The sequence below is a fragment of the Gadus chalcogrammus genome, chromosome 6 (genome assembly GCF_026213295.1).
Source record: "Gadus chalcogrammus isolate NIFS_2021 chromosome 6, NIFS_Gcha_1.0, whole genome shotgun sequence".
Classification (NCBI taxonomy): Eukaryota; Metazoa; Chordata; class Actinopteri; order Gadiformes; family Gadidae; genus Gadus; species Gadus chalcogrammus.
In genome coordinates, this window is record NC_079417.1 from 2,825,259 (window position 1) to 2,840,822 (window position 15,564).

Below are 15,564 nucleotides of genomic sequence, written 5' to 3' on the forward strand. Positions count from 1 at the left end.
AAAATGTCTTATTTTCCAACTCAATTATTTGCTATATCCTGAAGTAAGATACTGCTTCCTTAGAACCCAATATTCTGACTTGAGGTTAAGAATATTTTTATAGTAACCTTAATGTGAAATTTAAGTTTACTCAACATAATTAAAAAATTTTACAATGTAAAATTTAAGTTGGCTTTCAAAAAAATATCACATTTTCAAATCTGTTTTTTTTAAATACTTTATTATATGAAAGTATAAAACACAACATGCCGATATCTTCCAACACATTTCAAATGAAATGCATACAGGTTAAATCTACTTTTTTCTTTGACCATATATGCACAACATGCATTACAGTTTATACTACAGAAAGATTTTAGTAATTTTCAATTGCTTAACCATTCCTGTAACATTCCTCGAACTTAGCCCACAGTCCCTTGGTGACCAGGGAGAGAACGGCCACTTCTTCCCATGGGGGCCGCCGCTGTTGGTCCAACCACTGGAGCACTGGTCGAAGGTCTGCGTCCTCCTCCTGCTGCCGTCTCCATCCTGCGGTGTCGACCTCTCGGAGCTCACAGCAGACTGGGGACGCCACCTCCACCTCAGAACGTCCCTCCTCCTGGCTGCACAGCTCCTTCTCACGGCTCTCCCTCCTTTCACAGTAGCGGCAGCCATCCTGACTGCAGGGGCGTCGGGAGAGGGCGTCTGCATTAGCATGGCGTGCCCCTGCCCTGTGCACCACACTGAGGCTGTAGGACTGCGGCTCCTTGATCCACCGTGCGACCTGCCCTTCTGGCTCCTTGAAAGACATGAGCCACTGGAGCGCGGAGTGGTCAGTCCTTACAGTGAAGCGCAGGCCACAGAGGTAATATTTGAAGTGGCGTACAGCTCTAACGATGGCCAGCAGCTCGCGACGAGTGACGCAGTGGCGGCGTTCAGCTTTGTTAAATGTCCTGCTGTAGTACGCCACCACCCGCTCCCCTTGCGGCCCCTCCTGTGCCAGCACGGCGCCATTGCCAACGTTACTAGCGTCCGTGTCCAGGATGAAGGGCAGGGCAGGGTCAGGAGGGGAGAGCACCGGGGTTTTAGTGAGGGCTCCCTTTAGTGTCACGAAAGCAGACTGGCAATCCTCTGCCCACACAAACTCCCTGTCCTTCGGTAGCAGGCGGAACAGGGGAGCGGCCACACAGGAGAAGCCCCTCACAAAGCGTCTGTAGTAAGACGCCAGTCCGAGGAAGCTTTTCAGCTGTCTGGTGTCAGTGGGGGTGGGCCAATCCTGGACAGCTTGCACTTTGTCCTCCATGGTGCTAATGCCTTCTCCCCCCACCCTGTGCCCAAGGAAAGTTACCTCTCTCCTCAGGAAATGGCACTTATCAGGATGGAGCTTCAAGCCCGCCACAGCTACTCTCTCCATAACCTGAGGCATCGAAGCAAGTGCTGTCTCGAAGGAGTCCCCGTGTGCCAGTATATCATCCAGGTAGACGATACACTGCTGCCGGGGGATGCCTGCGAGCACTCTGTCCATCAGCCTCTCGAAGGTTGCAGGTGCATTGCAGAGACCGAAAGGGAGGACCCGAAACTGCCACAATCCTCTGCTAGTGCAGAATGCAGTCTTGGGTCTGGCATCACGGGTGAGAGGGCACTGGAAGTAGCCAGAGCAGAGATCGAGTGAGGAGAACCAGGACGACCCAGCTACGACATCTAAGGTCTCATCAATGCGCGGGATGGGGTAGGAATCCTTTCTCGTCACTGCGTTAAGTGGCCTGTAGTCGACACAGAATCTCCACTTACCCCCCTTCTTAGGCACCATCACCACGGCTACTGCCCAGGGACTATCTGAGGGCTCTATGAGGCCCGCCTGCTGCAGCTCCCACAGGGCCTGGTCCGCAGCCTCCTGGCGGGCCAAGGGCAGGCGACGCGGGCGCATACTGATGGGCCTGGCATCCCCAGTGTCGATCTCATGCTGCACCAGGTGCGTCTGACCCACATCGCTCTCATTCAAGGCAAAGCTGTCCTTAAACTCCGCTTGTAGTAGCCACAGCTGCTCCTACTGTTGAGGGTCTAGTCCATCACAGTGCCCCTGCCAAATTGCCCGCACAGTAGACAGCACAGTCTCCTCACCTATCTGGGGAAGCTGGGCAGGGCAGGGGAAGGGGCCCAGGCTCATGGATTGGGGTCCTGGGATGGCAAGGGAGTAGTCAGTAGGGGCCGAAACATTGACACGAGGGGGTGGGAGGGAGGGGGAATCGTTTCGGGAGGAGGACTCAGACAATGGACAGGGATCAGGAAGACAGTATGGTTGGAAGGTCTTTGCAAGGGGGTGAAGGGGGCCGGGGACGTGTGACTGGTCCATCTGAGCTGTTGTCGGTGGGGGCTGGATGTAGGAGGTGTTTGGCGGGGCCATATAGACTGTGGGCCCTCCTTGGAAGCCAATCGCCCCCCTCTCCAGGTCCAGCTGGCAGCCTGCGCACCGCAGGAAGTCCAGCCCTGGGATACAGGGGTCCTGCACAGCTGGGACAACAACCCCTTCCCTTTCATGGGAGCCCTCTCCCCCGTGACCCTGTGTGTGGAGCTGCACAGTTGTAGGTTGGAGTACCGGTCAGGTTGGCAAAATTTCTGGCCACACCAGGGTCACTGTAGACCCTGTATCGACTAAAGCCAAACAGGCCACCCCCTCAACAGTGACAGGAACATGACAAAAGTCCCCCGCCCAGGTCCGCCCCACCACGACAACAGGCTCCATGATGCTGTCGTCTGCTTCTGGGGGGGGGTGGAGCCCCGTCCCCCCGGCTGCACTGGTGGGCTCCTCCAGACGACGACGGCGGGGGTAAGGGGGCAGGGCCTCGCGTCTCCCTAATTAAGCGGACCCTGACCCGTTTCCCTGGGCTCTCACAGTTTTAGGGCACTCTCTGACAACGTTGCCAGGCTGCCCGCAGCCCCAGCAGACCGTCTGCTCTCGAGGAGACGGGGGGGCGGCGGTCCGCCTGCATAGAGACAGCGCGAGTTCAGTCAGGCTGGCTTCTGTGAATCCTCACTCCACTCCCTTGCCGATCTCACCACCGGCTGAGGAGCAGGATGACTGTCGATTGCTCCAGCCCACGCCAGCTCCCTCTCTATGGCCATCTCCAAGGCCTCTTGCAAAGTCTGCGGGTGGGCTAGCTGGGTCTGCATGCGTAGTTCTGTAGGGGAAAGGGCCTGGAGAAACTGATCCCGAGCGAGTTCGCTCAGCACGGCTGGCGGTATGTGGGCGTATGCTCGCCGAGACAGGCTCTCGATATCGTTGGCCAGGGCCCGCAGCGTCTCCCCCGGCTTCCTGCGCCTATTACAGAGTTCTGAGCGCATTAGCCTCGGCTTAACACACAGTCCAAAACGTCTCCTTAGTGCCCCCACTAGGGCAACATAGTCCCCCTGTCCTCTGGGCTAAGCAGCAACAAACAAGACAATGCGTCGTCCACCAGACACATCGCAAGCTGCAGCGCTCTAAACTCTATACTGACCATCCGGCAGCATCGGCCAAAAGTTCAAATTGCGCGTGGAAAGCTTCCCAGTCAGCCTTAACGGTGTATCTAGGCGTCTTGATGGACACCGGGCTTGATGTGAGAAAGGCGCCGCCATGTCTGTCGCCGTTCTGGCGGCCACGGGCAGTCGGCGCTGCCAACTATGCGGGAAACATCATCTTTTTCAACGGCGGCCGGTTCCCGTTGGGTTCTACCCCTCACCAGAGACCCCAAAGCTACTCCACACGCCCCCTCGCCGTAGTCGTCCATCTCTATCTTCACCCGACAGTCCGCATGGAGCATTATTGTTATTGAGAAAAAGCGACAACAAAAACAGAGCTAACGGCGTTAGCAACTTCAGCCGACCCGCCGAGCAGGGCCAAGAAAGAAAAATATCAAAAGAAAACACTTCTGACACCAATGTATTGACCTCGCCCGTGACATAACGATGTCCAGTCATAGGTATTTGAAGGAACTTTTTAATGTAACAAAACAAGGTCACTGAAACGCGTAATCAACAGCGAAAATCCCGCACAAAACAAACCCCGGTTACCCCGGCAACCCCCAACACGGTCTCTCTCACGTGCAAGCCCCCACCCTCCTGTTCTTCCAAGGCCCTCCCCCAGCTGACCTAATGATTCGCCCCCACACTGATTGACAAGAAGAACATTGCAATACATGCACATAGAACAACTGGCATAACGGACAACGAAATACAATCCAACACATAACACACAAACTATTTAAATGTCCCAGGGTCGCTACATTATAACTCAAGCCTGCGTCCTTAGACAGCGCCCCATAGTGGTGCAATAATTATGCTGCATCCCTTCTGTGGACTTGGGTACAGAATAAACATGATAAATATGTATATATATATATATATATATATATAAAACAACTGACGACATATTTATACATTTCCCTTAACAGCGATATTCCTAAATCGTCAGCATTGCAAAGTTGCATTTTCCCTGTTGCTAAATATCAAGGTGTTATTCACAAATTCAACCACAAAGTTTGATACCCTTACTCCTATATCTATATATCAATTCGCAGTCTTCCATTGTCTCCAAAACTTTTCGTCTCGCTGCAGCCATTTTCAGATTCTTTGTGAATAGGTCTTAGTTAGGAGTCCTCTCTAGGACTTTTAAGCCCTCCTAGACTTGAGGTGTTACTTTTGGGCCTAAAATACTTTGTGAATTGCTCTAATTTAAATCAATTAGGAGACCAAAAATTAAGACTGACACGCTCATTATTTTTAGGGGTTTCTCCTAAATCAGCCAATTGTGAGCAACTTTTAACCCTAAGATTCTTTGGGAATACGGCCCCTGGTCTAGCCCCGTACTCATCCCTCTAGCCCTTAACTCATCAATGTAGCCCTTAACTCATCCCTCTAGCCTTTACCCATCAATGTAGCCCTTAACTCATCCCTCTAGCCTTTACCCATCAATGTAGCCCTTAACTCATCCCTCTTGCCTTAACTCATCAATGTAGCCCTTAACTCAACCCTCTAGCCTTTACCCATCAATGTAGCCCTTAACTCATCCCTCCGGCCCTTAACTCATCCCTCCGGCCCTTAGCTCATCCCTCATCCACCCCAGAGGAAGTGTAGGGGCCTCTAGGGCCCTGGGCCCCAGGGGGGCTCTGCCCCAGGAGCTCAGATGTCTTTTTTCTTGGACTTCTTCTTCCAGTTCACTGTCGTGTACAGGACATCACAGTCCGCCACCTGCCTGTCTGCTGCTGGGTCTGCTGCTTCCTCTGAATCCCGTTGGGTCAAGGCTGAGGAACCTGCTGCTGTTACAGCCTCCTCCCTCGGTCCAACAGCCCCTTCTCCCAGTCCAACAGCCCCTACTCCCAGTCCAACAGCCCCTTCTCCCAGTCCAGCAGCCCCTTCTCCTGCTCCAACAGGCTCCTCTCTCGGTCCGACCGTGTTCATCAGCTTATCAATGTTAGCATAGATGTCCTAGATGACACACACACACACACACACACACACACAAATTTTGAAATATTTGACTTATTTCATTGGCGCTTGAACTTAAGGTAGCTCAACTCCTGCTAGCTCCCACCTAACCGTGGTTTCCTGGGTTAAAACCGGTTAAGTTTAGGGTGGCCTTGGGAAAGAGATAGGGTTAGCGTTACCTGGATAAACATAGGGTTGTATTAGGGCAACCTGTTTACATATAAGGTAAGGGTAACCTTGTCAAAGATAGTGTTAGGGTTAGCCCGCTGTTGGATTGTTTTCAGATGGGGTAACCTGGGTAAAAATAGGGCGAGGGTTACCTGGGTGTTCTCTTGGTGGGATTGAGCTTGGTTGATTAGAGCATTGTTGCTGAGTCTTGTTTGGTTGGCCATTTTCCAAGCTCTGGAATGTTGACAGTAGGGAAGAAGAAGAAGAGGTTAGGAAGGTTGGCACAATTGATCCCACGGCCAGACAGGGAAAGTGGTTTCAGTTCAGATAATGAACTCGGTGTGACTGAATGCTAATTGTTCAATAAGGACAATGATTGAATAATCAGTGAAGAAATTTGTGAAGAAATGGACATTCTTACAATCACTGGCTAGCAGTCCACGTACCTTAAGGCACACACTGTTGCAAACAGCAAACCCACGGCTAGCACTGCAGTAGCAGCTATCCAGGGCAGTCGGTCTGAGTGTGAAAAGGTGGCATCAGGATTTTGTGATTGGACCAATCACTGAATTTTAAGAATCCCTTGTGCTTATTAGACGTCACAACACAAGCCATTATGAAAAACACAAAAGGAAATTTCTTATCAACCTACCAATTGGCGCAGTCAATCATGGGGGTGACCGGGGAGTTGATCTACCCATCCGTTCTTTTGTTTATAATAGGGGTTGGCTTATGAGGTGCATCTTTAGATTGGTTTTCTTCCTACCTTTCTATTAGGAACTATTGCGTGGCCATTGGTTACTTTAAATCCTCCGCCTCCCCTTCACTATGGGGTGCCTCAAGGCTCAGTCCTTGGCCCTTATTTATTTTCCATATATATTTTAACGCTTTGTCAAATCCTTCATCAGTACATCAGTTTGTAATTATATGCAGACAACTGCTGGACCAATTTCTTCTTTGACTACAATTTAAAGTTGTTAAATGCTTTCTTCCGCTAAATTCAGATAAATGGGAATCCATTACCATAGGGGCAGGCGAGAGAGCACTTCCCCTCATGTTATCCCGTTGCATCATACCCCACTGCAGAAATGTTGGTGTCATCTTTGCTAACATCTTTAACCACAAGAAGATATCAGTCTTTGATTGTGTTGCTGCAACTTAGTATTATCTATAGATTTATTATTTTTTTTATCCAGTTAGTGTCTTAACTGTTTTAAACGCTCTCATCTCTTCCTGCTTAGACTACTGTAACTCGTTGTATTCCTGGCCCTCTCAATACAACTTCTCCAACCTTGAGCTTCTTCTTTAAAATCTCTCCTAATTCACCTTGCTTGTCATTTTTACTTTATCTATTCATTCAACTATCTTGTATGTATGTCTGTGTAAAACACATTGTAACTTAGAAAATAGATGTTTGAATGAATATCATTATTATTATTATATATTATATTATATTATATATTATCATATATCGTCTGTACATCCCCCCTATTTGTGTAGGGAGTATCCAGATATCTTGTGAAACAACATGTAATGACTGATCAGCCTCACAGCTCCCACATGTCCCTCTAGCTCCCTGAGGACAGACCTGTCAGGATTGGCTGTGTCTCCAGGTGGGGGACAGGAAGCTCCTGGCTGGTGTTCCCGGCAGCGTTGGAGCTGTGGCAGGTCAAGGCTGTCAGACCAGCAGGGGCCCACATTGTGAGGGAGCTCCTCAACGTGGCGTTCTCCAGGTTGACCTGGCTAACAGACACGTCTTCAGAACCCAACACCAGTTTCCCATCCAACCACCACTCCAGAGACGGTGATGGTCTGCCCACGCTGTCGCAGGAACATCGCACCCAGGCTGCAATTCTGCTGCAGCCTGAAGAGGGCAGGATCCTGGGAGGAGCTGTGAATACAGGGAAGAGGGAAGACAATGAGGAGAGAGAATTTGGAGAAGTCATCTTACTTCCTGTTTAACAAAAAACATTTGTTATCACTACATCACCAAACTCAGGGTTGTTCCTGGTGTTTAGTCAATCTAACTTTGAATGTCGATCTTACAATAAGAGGTCAGCGTCATCAAAAGAGCAGAATAAAAATTAAAATGAATTGAAAAAACAAATTCAGGGCTGACTGTCGTGTTGAAAAGAATAAACTTCTCATTTGCTCACTGGTTTTGGGTCAATATTACCTTGAATGTCGATCTTGAAGACATTAGACATTTCAGTGCCAATGTCATTCCTGACCTCACAGAAGAAAACGTTATTGGCGTTAAACAGCTGGATGGACAGAGAAGATCCACTCCCGATCTTATGGATGTGTTCTCCGTGTATTCGGTACCAGGTGAACTCGCTGACAGCAGGGTTAGCATGACTGGTGCAGGTCATGTTGAGGCAGCCTCCCTCTCTGGCTGGAAGACACGGGCTGCCGACAGCAGAGGTGTTCCTGGGGGCATCTGAGAGAGAACCCACCAATCAGAGCCTAGCCCTCAGCTCCGGTGTCATGTTGGTTAGATGTTGTGAGTTTAACAAAACTGTTTTGAATACAATAAAATATAGTAAATTAATTGAAAAACAGGAGAAGCATTAAAAGTCGCTGTTTATCAACACACTGCTTTGTCTTCTTAAATCAAAGAAGCTTTGAGGTATATTTACAGAGAAGATCAATATAAAAAGGTAATAAATAATAAAATGTACTCTCCATTGAAAAGGTAGTACATTGACTCACATGAGATACTGAGTTGGTATCTTGTAGACCTCACAGTTTTGTTCCCAGATGGTATGTAGTAGGCCGCAGTGCAGGAGACATTGGTTCCATGGTGGAGGTGGGAGGCGTTGAAGGTCAGAGTGGAGGTCACGTTATCGTTCTGCTGGAGCTGGGTGCTGAGCCCCAGGGCGGGGGTCCAGGTCACAGTGGGGGGGTGGGTGTCACAGTAGGACGGGGCAGAGCACCCCAGCTCCACAGGAGTCCCCTCCACCACCGGCTCCTTGGGGGTGGTCAAACGAGGTGCATCAGGGAGCCCTGGGTACCAAACCAATTTGGAGCGGTTACTATGGAGACCAAAGCATTACCAGCATTCAGCATCATCTGAACCACAGTAAGACCAATAGGACTTAGAGACATGTTTGTTTCAGACGGACACACATTGCACTTACCCTTGATCTGGATGGTCACTGGGTATTTTGAAAAATCATATTTTAATGGCTCTCCACAGTCAATTCTAAAATAATATTGAACATTGTCTTCAAGAACGTTATTGAATGTTGTAGTACAGTTGTACGCTGTTAGATTTCCCCTGAATGTTGTAGTACTGATAGGTATTTTATCTTTTTTCCATGTTGGTATACATCCAGGATGTAGCCTGTCTTCATACCCGTCCCTCACGGTGAAGGAACAAGGAACGGTAACACAGGATCCACTGAGTGTCGTCACTCTTTTCGGCACTAGGGCCCCAAATTCAGCAGAGCTGCAACCATCACCTTTAAAAAAAAGGGGTTGATAAAACCAAAGACTCAATCGATGCACAAACTTTGACAAAATATTCTAATTTAACATTGAATTTCCTAACAAAAAATCAAAAAGACAATTTATCTGTATCAACAAATTATTATTAGTAAGTAATATTATTTATTAAGTTATTAGTTAGTATTATTAATAACTATTATTATCATTATCATCATAAGTATTATTATTATTAGGTGAGTGTTCGCTCAACTATTGTTCTTCATAAGTTTTATTCTTTCTTTCGTTCTTTCTTTCTTTCTTTCTTTCTTTCTTTGTTATTCTCTACAAACTTTGGGACATATCTCCTTCCTCAATTTTTCACCTATAGACTTTTTCACCTAAATATTCAGAATAGTTTGGGATCGCGCTGATTTTCAGATTTTTTAAATATTCTATACTTTTTAAGATATTCTACTTTTAAACTACTATCTATTTTTTTAACATGAGAGTCACTTTCTTTAGAATCACAGTTTTAGTTTCATACCGGCTTCGTTTTCATTTGGTCTCATTTGGGACTTTCACACCAAAAAGAACCAAGATCCAGTTCCGGGCTGGTACTAGGGCCAGTTCAAAACAGGTTCCAGCCTTATTCCAGTTATGAACCAGTTGGTTTCACACCGGCCAGAGCCAGCCATGGAGCCGGCGAGATTAAGGTCATGACGTCACTGCAAACGTCTCCGCTTTCCCAGCAACCCTCGCGCCTTGCTTGTGTGTATGGCAAGCCGAATTGTCATTTATTAACTAAGTTTGACTATCCGGAATTAACATTGTAGATAAAAACAACTTCTTTCTGACTAGTCGTAATTACATTTTGAATAGTGGGAATTTTGATTCAAGATATCTGTAACGTAATTGTGACTAGTCGAAACGACGGATAGAGATATCTGTAATTCAGTTTTGACTAGGCGAAACTAAATTACAGATATCTGCAATGACGACGCGGAAAAAGACATTCAACTCGTCACACATCTTAAATGACAATTGCAGATATCTGTAATTCAGTTTTGACTAGGCAGAATGAAAGTTAAAGATATCTCAAACGTCATTTGAGTGCGAATTATTGGGCGTGACGTTTTAGATATCCAGAAATACGTCATTTCCCCATGCCGCCATAATCAAAGAAGAAGTTGGTTCATTTCCTTATTTCTATGAGAAAGGAGCAGTCATGGCGTTGGCTGTATTCGAAAAAAACCCTCAGAAAATGCCATGAAATTGAACGAGCCCTCACAATTCATTTTCATGTTATGCAAATTAGGCGATGACGTCATCTAGCGACTTCTAGCGACTTTTAGGAGAGCCAATAGCTACTTTCCTTACTGAAGAGTTGGATACACTGGGCGGTCCTATCATTTGTCATTACAGATATCTGAAACGTCATTTTGCCTAGTCAAAACTCAAATTCAAGATATCTGTAATTAGATTTTGACCAGGCGGAATGAAAGTTACAGATATCTACAATTGTAGTTATCTTGAATCAAAATTCCTTTCAAGATATCTATAACTTGATAATAGATATCTACAACGTCATTTTGACTAGTCGTAACTCCAGTTAGATATCTACAACGTCATTTTGACTAGTCGTAACTCCAGTTAGATATCTACAACGTCATTTTGACTGGTCGTAATTCCAGTTAGAGATATCTACAACTTAATTTCGCCGAGTCAAAACTTAATTTAAGATATCTGAAAAGGGACATGTAGATATCTTGAATTGAGGTGAATTAAAGATATCTTGAACTGGAATTATGACTAGTCAGAATCAAATTGTAGATATCTCAAACTGGAATTACAGATATCTACAATTCAGTTGCAGATATCCGTAATTCACAAAGTGGATATCCGCAACAGAATTGTAGATATCCGCAATGAGAAACCCCATAGACATGAATGGCGAAAATGACGAAATTTCGCCTAGAAGGAATGTCTTTGTGGATATCTGAAATGACAATTGTGGATAGGAGGAGTGTAGTTGCGGATATCCGAAGTGTTAGTTTTGACTAGGCGAAACTGAATTGCAGATATCTTCAACACATATCCAGTCTAGCGAATTTATGTCAAATCGGCTTGCCATAGGTGTGAGCATAGATATATATATTAACTAGATGCCTTACGGTGGCGTCTAAAACGTCACCATAGGCGGCCATCTTACCATAGTAAGCTGCTCACCCATAACATTGTGTTGGTAGTGGTAAATGTACTTTTTAAATAACCATAACTTGCTCAATTTTCAACCGATTTTGAAAACGGTTTGGTTTATTACAAACGTTATTAACGTGGTTATGATATTGTACCTATTTTAGAACATTAATGTATTTTTCATTATTCTATCAAAAGTATGCAGTGTCATAACTACATCTCTGAAGTTTATAACAAACCAAACGGTTTGAAAATCGGTTGAAAATTGAACAAGTTATGGTCATTTAAAATGTACATGTACCACTACCAACACAATGTTATGGGTGAGCAGCTTACTGTAGTAAGATGGCCCCCAGTGGTGACGTTCGACTCCATTGGCCAGCAGCGCGGACGAGGCATCTAGTTAATATATATATCTATGGGTGTGAGTACCAAATGTGTTCGGCTGCCAGATCAGCTCGGGGGTCCTAGATGCGCAATAATGACGCACTTCCTGTAAACGATGTCATTAAATGCGTATGCATGCGCGTCACTCAGTAGCCGGTGTGTCAGCGATGTGTAAATGTATTCATTGCTAAGAAGTAAGTAGTTGTTTAGCTGTTGATAAACAGCTTTTTCAATAATTTTGCTTAAAAATGGTAAGTTAGATATGGGCCTATAATTGTTCATGAGTGATGTATCTATATTGTTATTTTCTTAGAAGTGACTTGATGACAGTTAATGACTGTTGTTTTTAACAAGCATTGATTTAATTCATCTACAAGTAAGTCATTCAATTGCTATGCAAATGTATAGAATAAATCAAAGGCATACAAATGCTTAAAATAATACCTTAAATGGTATTGGTATTAAAATGTATTTAATCAGTCCTTCAAAAGTCTTAAAAATGCCAATACATTGGGATTGGGATTTTGTCAGACATTTTTTTTCTCATGTTGTTATTTATAAATCCCCAAATAATTTAAGCAGAATCATCTATCAGTCAAAAATGCATCTCACATTTATACCTTAGTCAGTTAGTTCAGTATGGCATTTAATGTGGTTTTAGAAATTCAAGTCTGAGTCTATGACTACACCAAGAATTCTTGGTGTGTGCATTCTAACATAACAGCTGTGCACTGACTTTTAAATGTTCATCCCTTGCACCAAAGACCATTACTTTAGTTTTTTCATTGTTCAATTGAAGACAATTTGGCTAATCCAGTGATTGAAGTAGTTATTTAGCTGTTGATAAACAGCTTTTTCAATGAATTTGCTTAAAAATGGTAAGTTAGATATGGCTTGATGACTGTTGTTTTCAGAGCCTGTGGGAATCACCTGTGCGATATCGCCACTGCAGATGAATAAAAAGAAATATATACAAATATGTCAGTGTGTGTGTCCGTGTGTGTATCCAAACAAATACACTGCAATTCACATACACACATACAGCTCAATGTAAATCCATGAAAACATCATGTTTTGATCCCACGGCCAATTGAAGATATATTCATGAATGTGGTAACACATTATATACATTCTTAATATAGGCCTACCCTGACATTTTTACTATTTTACAGATGTTTGTTCAATTATAGAGCAAAGATACCCCTAGTGGAAACGAGGAAAATGTTACATTTTTTATTGTTATTAGTTGTATAGGCAAGGATACAATTCATTGAACAAAAACAAAAAAAAAATTCAAGGAATAGGATGAATATCTAATACGAACACATTCATGAATTCATCCTCAATTCACCATGGGATCTAAAAATTCTGTTTTTTAAGAATTTACATTTAAGCTGTTCCTCAGTTGTAGTAATGTGTTGTCTTATTTATTCTGTTTTGTATGAGCAAATAAAATTTCGTCAAGATTTTATTTGCTCATACTGTCCAAGTTTTTCAATTTCAGTTAATAGAAACTAGAAAATACTGTCTTAATATCTAACTCTAACAATGCCAATCCTTACTTTAACATATGGGAAAATAAAAATATGCATTCATCAGTGCTTTTAGACCTGTTTCCAAGACGTGTGAGAGAACGGGCTCCGTTCAATGAAATCAAAGAGCACCGTTTATAAACAACACTTCCGGGTTTTGTCCGTTGGCTTGTTTCAATATGTCAAGTCTCGATACGTCATCTGTAAGCGCAGGACCCCGAGCCGATCTGGCAGCCGAACACATCTGGTACTCACACCGGAACTGTACAATAAAAAGAAGAACCCTCGCGCCAGTCTCAAACACAACAACAACAATTTCGTCTTCGATTCAATCCGTGTATTGTTCGTTCTTTGACTATTCCGATTTAAAACAAAATTGGAAAAAACAATTAAGTCGTTTTTGTTTTTTCTGATTTGGTTTTGAAACCGAAAAAGGGCAAAAGGAATAAACAAATAAACTGTATTTTTCTGTTTTTTTAAATCAAAACGGGAAAACTGAATAATCAATAAACAATTTGCGTGATATTTAGATATAACCGCAATGAATGCCGGGAAAAGGGCACGCGGATTAAAAAAAAATCATATAAAGACGTTTCAAACGTTCCATCGAGTCTCTCGCATTCTACAATGGCCAGCTTTATTGTTTTCCGTGGGAGCCGGCGACTTAGTCTGCGAGTGGACGATATGAAAATAAATCGGAAACTAGATTTCTCCTTCGAAGGTTGTGCTCCACACAGAACCTCCTCACCGTCATAACGGAGCACCAGATTGCTTTAGAGCGGTACTGATCGCGTCGTGTGTCTTTCCAGTGTCAAATAGTTTACGAATAAAATCACCATAAGGTTCAAGTGCGGCCATAACTAAGGCTAAATATAATTAGACACTCTATTGCTGGTTTAGGTGGTTGGCTCTTTTTTCTTCGCTGCGTTCTGCCTTCTGGTGTAGCCTATAACTATAAATGTATCTATTTTTGTTTTTGTGTTTCAGGTTTAAAAAACCAACACACAAAACACACAAACCTTCTCGTTCTTTGAATATTCAGATTTAAAACAAAATCAGAAAAAACAATTAACAGTCGTTTTTTTTTTTTTCTGATTTGGTATTGAATCGGAAAAAGAGCAAAAGGAATAAACAAATAAACGGCATTTTATTTGTGTTTGTGTGTTTTGTGTGTTGGTTTTTTAAACCCGAAACAGAGAAAAAAAAGTAGGCTCCATTTTTGAATCCGTAGTCCATTTTATAATATGTCCATGATTTTCCCACACACAGAGGTTTGGCCGTTTTGAGTACACCATCCGGGTCCTTTCAGTACACTCATTTTCGCCCAAACTTAATTGGAACGCCTTACGTACTCAAACAAGTATAGTGAGTACTGATAGTATGGATATTGGAACAAAGGTGTACTCCCGGTAGAAGCTACATGCCAATAACCATGCTCGCCTCTCCAATAGTAATTAGGGGTGAGGGGGGACTATCAGACCGTCACTCAAACCACCGCGGCAGTGGAGGTTTGATTCTTGATGTGTTAGTGGAGCTGCCGTTGGCTGAACATAGTTTTCCGGTTGATGCTTTTTAAGTTCTTGTAAGAATATTCCAAGTTGAAGTTCTACATGAATGTAAGAGGGTGTTTTTAACCTTAGCTCAAACATTTTCTGTGGCTGTGTGTGTCGTAAAAGATATTAGGTAAATTAGGTCGTATTCAGGTGTTTATTTTGCTCACATTACAGTGAATACTACAGGTATTAACAGAGGACTATAGAGAGTGCTGTCAATATTAACATAGTACTATAGGTATTAACCGAGTATTAAAGGTATTAGAGAGAGTACTACAGAGAGTACTTCAGTGCTACAGGTATAGTACCCACTCCAGGTTTCAACAGGGAGGGTTGAGATGTTTACCTTGCAGGAGACAACAGAGCAGGAATAGTCTCCAGGATCCAGTCATGTTCTCCTCCAGAACTTCATCAGGAGAAATACAAAAATCTCTTAATTTCATCATTAAAACTATAGAGGACATTAACATCTGTACCACACTGAATATCGTACTAGACTTAAGGTATTCAGTACTGCACTAATTATAGTGAGATACTGTAAACTGCTATAGAAGTGTCTATTTCAAAATACCAGTAATTCTATCACTACCATGACTAATTCAACAAATTTTCAAGCACATAATACCGATATTCAAAGAAGAACAATGATAATATCCCTGCTCATGTGATTTAATTGGACATGTTCAACCCTTGAGAGGTTTAGATACAGATATAAATAGGAAAACAAAAGATAAAACATTTTTTTGTGCCCAAGGTCAAACTAAAACCGTTATTGCTTGAATAAAACTTAAAATAATATATATCAATACATGTAATCAGGAATTATGTTCCTTGGTTCTAGCAGTCAGATATAAAGT

General features: G+C 43.6%; 1 protein-coding gene across 1 annotated transcript; it reads right to left on the minus strand.

The window, feature by feature from the left end:
• Window positions 1-4,355: 4,355 nt before the first annotated feature.
• LOC130384782 (sialic acid-binding Ig-like lectin 14) lies at window positions 4,356-15,107 on the minus strand. The gene is made up of 8 exons (XM_056593123.1): window positions 15,054-15,107; window positions 8,751-9,074; window positions 8,323-8,616; window positions 7,787-8,050; window positions 7,199-7,501; window positions 6,057-6,129; window positions 5,763-5,844; window positions 4,356-5,442 (listed from the first exon to the last, which is right to left on the minus strand). The coding sequence occupies exons 1-8, from the start codon at window positions 15,097-15,099 to the stop codon at window positions 5,137-5,139; spliced, it is 1,692 nt and encodes a 563-aa protein (XP_056449098.1). The 5' UTR covers window positions 15,100-15,107; the 3' UTR covers window positions 4,356-5,136.
• Between the last annotated feature and the right edge of the window lie 457 nt (window positions 15,108-15,564).